This window comes from Bison bison, unplaced genomic scaffold, assembly GCF_000754665.1.
Source record: "Bison bison bison isolate TAMUID 2011002044 unplaced genomic scaffold, Bison_UMD1.0 scf7180017864495, whole genome shotgun sequence".
In the NCBI taxonomy this organism is placed as follows: domain Eukaryota; kingdom Metazoa; phylum Chordata; class Mammalia; order Artiodactyla; family Bovidae; genus Bison; species Bison bison.
The window spans coordinates 12814322-12820439 of NW_011495054.1; the positions used below are offsets into that span (position 1 = coordinate 12814322).

General features: G+C 60.3%; 1 protein-coding gene across 2 annotated transcripts in view; it reads right to left on the reverse strand.

Moving 5' to 3' along the window:
- PES1 (pescadillo ribosomal biogenesis factor 1) overlaps window positions 1-6118 on the reverse strand; it is a 6663-nt gene extending 545 nt beyond the window's left edge. The window contains exons 1-11 of one of the 2 annotated variants that reach the window (XM_010828777.1): window positions 5993-6118; window positions 5831-5920; window positions 3780-3896; window positions 3613-3687; window positions 3376-3465; window positions 3102-3232; window positions 2851-2976; window positions 2536-2720; window positions 1831-2087; window positions 1519-1677; window positions 4-63 (exon numbers count right to left, since the gene is read on the reverse strand). In XM_010828777.1, coding sequence (XP_010827079.1) covers window positions 4-63; window positions 1519-1677; window positions 1831-2087; window positions 2536-2720; window positions 2851-2976; window positions 3102-3232; window positions 3376-3465; window positions 3613-3687; window positions 3780-3896; window positions 5831-5920; window positions 5993-6115 — 1413 coding nt within the window. In that variant the 5' untranslated portion in view covers window positions 6116-6118. Of the gene's footprint in view, window positions 64-1518; window positions 1681-1830; window positions 2088-2535; window positions 2721-2850; window positions 2977-3101; window positions 3233-3375; window positions 3466-3612; window positions 3688-3779; window positions 3897-5830; window positions 5921-5992 lie in introns of both variants that reach the window. The other variant, XM_010828776.1, reaches the window with a different exon arrangement.

Below are 6118 nucleotides of genomic sequence, written 5' to 3' on the forward strand. Positions count from 1 at the left end.
GGCCTTCTTCTCCGATCTCACAGCCTCGTCGTGAGCTTTCCGCTTCTCCGCCAGTTTGTTGGCCTGCAAGGAGGAAGGGGAGGATTAAGCTGTGATGGGGGGGAGGAGGGCGGGAAGGGGACTCCCTTTTCTCCTAATCAAGGCCACCCCTTAAAAGCAGAGGTTCCAGAAAAGCTAACGGGCAAATTGTCACGGGGAAAAAGCAAATTGATCCAAAGAGCCTCAGGTGAGGAACCGGGTCTTCACTCTCCCTTTATGACTCTGTTACTTCACGGGCCACCAGCAAGCCAGGAGGACTGCAGGCTCCCAGGGCTGAAGGCCACTGCCCCATTGACCCGCTTTGCATGGGGAAGCAAGGGCCTTTCAAACCTTCACCAGAAGCTGCTGGAGGGGTTGGCCTGGAGCAGTCTTTTGCCTGGGCCATTTGGCATGATCTATTTCCAAAACAGGCAGGTCTTTCCTCCTGGCAATTACATGCCTAAGAATTTATCCTGCAGACAGACACTTGGAAGTAAGACGGAGAGGTGCTCAAGAATGTTTTCTGAGAATGACCAGAAAAGGGAGACAGTCTAATCCTGTCAGCAGGCACTGTATGATGCCATGGACAGCTCACACTAAATGAGAAACACAGCAGAATGATCTTCAAGCAGACCAGACCCTGGAGATACTCTGGGTTTGAATCCAGCCGCCACCCCAAAAAAGCAAGCATTAAAATAAAGAGAGTCTCAGGAACGTTTTGGTTTCCCAGGGCACATAAAAGTTCTGTTTATGCTCTGCTGTTGTCTATTAAGTAGTGTGTAGTAGCATCATTCATTAAAAAAGACTTCACTGCTGAAAAAATACTCCCCACCATCTGAGCCTTCAATGAACTGTAGTCCTTTAGTGATGGTAACATCAAAGAACATTGATCACACATACTACAACAAATAATAATAATGAAAAAGTCTGAAATATTGTGAAAATTACCAATGTCACTGGTGACAGAGAAACATGAAACGAGAAAATACTGGGAAAATGGTACTAAACAGACTTGCTCCACATAGAGCTGCCACAAACCTTCTGTTTTTAACAAACACTGCATCTGTGAAGCACAGTAAAGCGAAGTGCTGTATGTATAGCACATGTGTGCGTGCTGAGTTGCTTCAGTTGTGTCCAACTCTTAGTGACCCCATGGACTGTAGCCCACTAGGCTCCTCTGTCCATGGGATTCTCCAGGCAAGATTACTGGAGTGGGTTGCTATGCCCTCCTCCAGGCTGTATGGCATGATGCCCCCCAAATAACACCCGTGTGTTAGTACATGCACAAAAGGAAACTGGGGGTCTGTTACTACAGATCACCGTAAAGGCCATGAAGTGTGAGCCACCTTCCCACCCATTCAAGTTCTGGTGTACACAGTACTCTCTTAAAAATTTTTTTTTTGGCCCAGAGTCCGCCCAGGAGAGCCCACAGGCCTGGAAGCTCATCTGTGAGGCCCCATCTGGAGCCTCAGGTTGGCGGGGTGGGGCGGGGAGACTCACCTCGCGGATTTTGCGCTTCTTGCCGAACATGATCTTGTTGTAGAGGTACTTCTCCCGCTTCTTCATCATCATGATGGCCAGGCGCTTAGCCTCGCTCTCCTCCTCCTGGGCCAGTCGCTGCTTGTCCTCCAGCTTCACTGTGCCTGCCATCACCCTGGGCTTCTGGGGACACAGGGAAGATGCTGCTGGGGACAGGCTGACCCCAGACTCCACCTCCAGCCCCCTCTGGCTCCCGCCCTTCTGACACCAAGATGGCTGGGGGTGGGCGTGGGGCCGCTTCCTGGGCTGAGACCCTGGTCCACACCCCAGTACCTTCCCCTCCAGGCTCTGCTCCTCCGGGGCAGTCAGCCGGGCCTCCGTCTTCCCCTCCAGCTTCCGCTCCTCCGGGGCGGTTAGCCGGGCCTCTGTCTTCCCCTCTAGCCTCCGCTCCTCCAGGGCGGTTAGCCGGGCCTCTTCCTCCTTCTCCGAATCAGCCTCCATGTCCTCCTCCTCCTCTTCTTTTTCTCCCTCTTCCTCACCATCACCGTCATCTTCCTCCTCATCCTCCTCCTCAGATTCATTCAAGTTTCCTACAAAGAACCAAAAATTCTGTACCCTGGGGGTCTGCTCTTCCTCTCGAGGTATGAGAACCTGCACCCATACAGACCTTCCAGGGGCAGAGCAGGGCTGACTCAGCCATGGCCCCCCGGCACCTCCCCCCGGGGCCCAGCTGCCTTCAGAGCAAGCTCCAGGCCCCCCACCCCTCAGCTCTGCTGCCTCCCACGGAAACTTCCAGACCATTCTGCTCATTTGCCCTGGACATCAAGTGACATGAGACTCCAGGACACAACACCTCCTTCTCCTAAGCCATGTTACTCCAAGGAGGGGTTACAAGGTTTTGTGTCCCCACTGACTGCCCAGTTCTCTGGAAGGTGCCACCTCCATAGCCAACCAGGGAAATGGCCAGCTGAGCCCTGTGAGCCGAGGCCAGCCTGGAGGAGCCTGCCCAGCCCGCCCGGTCCAGCCTCCTCCACGCACCTGCGTGCTCGCCCCGCTGCAGGGCCAGTAGCTTCAGTTTCTCCGGGGGCACATAATCTCCTTCCTTCTCTGTCACGAAGGGTGAGAGGTGTGGGGGCAGCTGCACCCCAGGGAAGTAGTCTGCCACGGGGAGGAGGAGCTGGGCATTCACTGAGTCAAACACCCACTGGGGCTGCACATAGTACCTGGCGCAGGGCAAGAGTGGAGAAGAGTCACGGGGCCCCCGAGGACCCAGCTGCATCTGCAGGGCCCTGGATGCAGACCTCTACCCCCAGAAACCCAAACACACGGAGGAAGAGGGCCTCGGGGGCCTACCTGCCAATGACCGGGGTCTGCTGCCCAGGCCGGTCGACAATCTGGTGGGTGATGCTGGGGTCTGTGACGTCATAGGTGGCCCCGATGCACAGAGATTTGTCCCAGGACACGATCCCCCCAAAACTCCTACAGGCACAGGGGGAGCCCACAAGGGTCCTCAGGCACAAGCTCACCCTCCCAGGACACACGTGTTCACTCCCCCAGGGTCCCCAGTCCAGAGCGGGACCCGGCCGGCACGGGCAGGCCCCCACCTGATGACGAAGGCCAGGGCCTCGCGGGGCACCTCGCGGTTCAGGAAGAACCTCAGGCCCTCGAAGAGCTTCTTGTGCTTCTCCTGCGCCTCCAGCTCCTTCCTGCGGTCTTCCTCCTGCGCCGCCATCTCCTGCCGAGAGGAGGGGCCGCTCACGCTGTTGGGCCCGCCCGAAGCCCCATGGGAGGCAGAAGCTGGAGACAAGCCCCTCCCCAGCTTCCTCCTAAACCCCTCAGGGCCCCCAGCCCGCCTCCAGAAGGCCGCACAGCGCTCACCCCATCAGCAGGAAACTCGTCCGCCTCAGCTTCCTCCTCCTCCGTGGGCACCACCACACGGGCCAGACTGGCACTGAGGGCAGCCAGTTTCTGTGGAAAGAAGCGGGGCTGTAGAGACACTGCTCGAGGGCAGGGGTGAGGGCAGAGTGGGGAGGGGGAGCACTGACCACTCTGGGACAGCCGTCAGTGGGCTTGGGTCCTGGGGGACGCAGGGCCGGCGCTAGAAGCCCCTCTCACCTCCAGAGAGCTCTCCGAGTTCAGCGCGTAGGCGTCCTCGCTGGTCTTCGCTTCTGTGTGGACCGGACTCTCGAGCTTGGAGACGGGGTGGGGGGACGGTCAGAGGAAGGGGAAGCCCCAGCCCCCACCAGCCCCCACCTCCCTGCGGGCAGAGAGGCTGGGCCTACCTTGGGCGGGTAGTGCAGGTTGAGAGACTGGTAGAGGCGGAAGTTGACAAAGCCCAGCAGGGTGGTGTAGAACTCGGTGAACGTGGCCATGACCCTGTAGTCCACGTCTGTCGGGTGCTGCGGACACCGCAGGTGTGCAGGCAGTGTCAGTGCAAGGAGCACACGGACAACCACCTGGGACGGCGGCTCTGGCTGCCTGAGGACCAGAAGGGCCCTCGGGGCCGCCCTGCCTTCAGACCTTGGCCCCTTGGGAAGAGTCCAGGGGGCCCCACCCAGGAGCATCCTGGGTACCAGTCAGGCTCTGGACAAGGGTCCCAAGGGTTGTCCTGGAGGCCAGAGCCAGATCCCCGCTAGTGGTGAGAAAGGGAAGCCTTTGTCTTGAGGTGCTCAGGACTGGCTGATGCCCACTGCCCCCTCACTCTGCAGGTCAGACTTCATCCCTGCAGAGGTAGCTCACGCCTGCTCCACCGCCCAGCTCACAGTTTTCATTTACTGTCTTCTCTGGGGCTAGCCCGTGAGCACCTGGGGGCCAGTTGGGCAAGGCGGCCCTGAAACAGCCCACCTGCCTGGGTGGGGGCAGTTGGGGCAGTGGGCGGATGGCACACTGCACCCACAAGCCCTGGTGGGACCCTTGGGACCAATACTCAGAATCTAATGACCCTGCCTCAGGCCCAAACCAAAGGCACAGCCCAAGGACCCAGGATAGGCCGCGGCCACCTGGCCCAGCCTCAGGGTGCTCTTAAGAAATGCTACCTGCCTGGGCAAAAACACAGAGCACAGTCCCACCTGCTCCCCCATTGATACCTCGGTCCTTCTAGAGGCCTGGGGGCATGTGAGCAGCGACTCTCCCACGGCCTGGAAGCCCCCTGAACCCCACTACCTGCCTGGGTCCTGCTGCTGGGAGCCCAGCACTGGCTGTGTGCGGGGGTGGGGGGGCCATGAGGGCCCCAGCTCTGACCCAGCCCGGGGCCCCCATCCTCCTGCTGGGCGGAGGCAGCGTCAGTGAGCTCGCCAGAGAGGAAGGAAGAAGGGGAGGCCTGTGCCCTCCCCCGTGCCCCCAGCGCCAGCTGTGTGGAGGCCAGCCACCATAGGGCCCTATTCACCCCCGCGGGACAGACAAAGGCCAGTCTGAGCATCGTGGGGGTGGGACATCAGAGAGCAGGAAGGAGAGGGCTGAGGAAGGAGGGCGGGTGGGCAGGAAGGACGGTGGAGAGGAGGGATGGGGCAGGGCATAAACAGGGAAGAGCACGGACTTGCACACGCCGGCCCCCAGAGCAGACACAGGGGCTGCTGGGGGCCAAGCACCTCTTACCCACGGAGGCTGCCGCCGATCCCCACTGCCGGGCCTCAGAGGGATTCTGGCCAGCGGCCCCCCAGCCCAGCCCAGAGTAAGGAGCAGGGAGGGGCCCAGCGGACCCCGACTATGAGCTCAGGCTGGAGCACCCACTCCCCGGCCAGCAAACCCGCCATCTAGCCAGGTCTCTGATGAAGCAGGAAGCAGGCCCCACGTGGGCCCACTTCAGGAGAAATCAGTTGTGACCCTATGGGGCTGACAACCCCCATCTGGAGACCAAGTCAGCATTTCCCCTCATGGATCCTGCCCCAAACCCCCCCGGTCTAAAAGACAGAGAAAGCAAAGTGAGGACCCCAAGGGTCGGAGGCAGGCTGGGCTCTGCGTAAGGCCGTGCACACAGGCGCACTCGGCCTGGCCGCTGCTCACTCTTCTTTCTGCGACCCCTGAGGACCAGGCGCTGTGAGAGCTATTCTCCCTCAAATCCTCATGACAAAGGCTTAGAAGTGCAGGTCCCTTATTAAACGTGGCACAGAGAGGTAGAGGAACGTGCTGAGGCCAACCAGCCAGCAGGTACGGCAGCCAGGCTGGCTCAGGCTCTTTTTACCACACACTCCCCCTACCCTCACCACCCCATCCAGCCGGCACTCAAGACCCCAGCTGGCTCTGCAGGACAGGACGATCCCCTCCCCGTCCACTCCCTCTAGGAACTGGAGAGGGAGCCACGGCCCGCACAAACCCTCCCCGGGGAAACACTCACGTCGTGGGAGAAGGTGTAGGGCGTGATCCACACGATCGGCTGGCCCAGCACCTCGGCCTGGTAGTAGATGCCTTTGATGGACAGGAAGCCCTGCCGAGGAGCGGGACGGCGTGAGGCCCCCGGGCGGCGGGAGGGCGGGGCCCTGCCGGCGGCCCGGCTCACCTTGCGCAGGGCGCGGGCGGCGATGACGTAGTGCATGAACTCCACGGCCAGCCGGCGGCACAGCTGGATGGTGTGCACGTGGCACTTGCCGGTCCGCGGGAAGGTAGAGAAGAGGAAGCACATGGA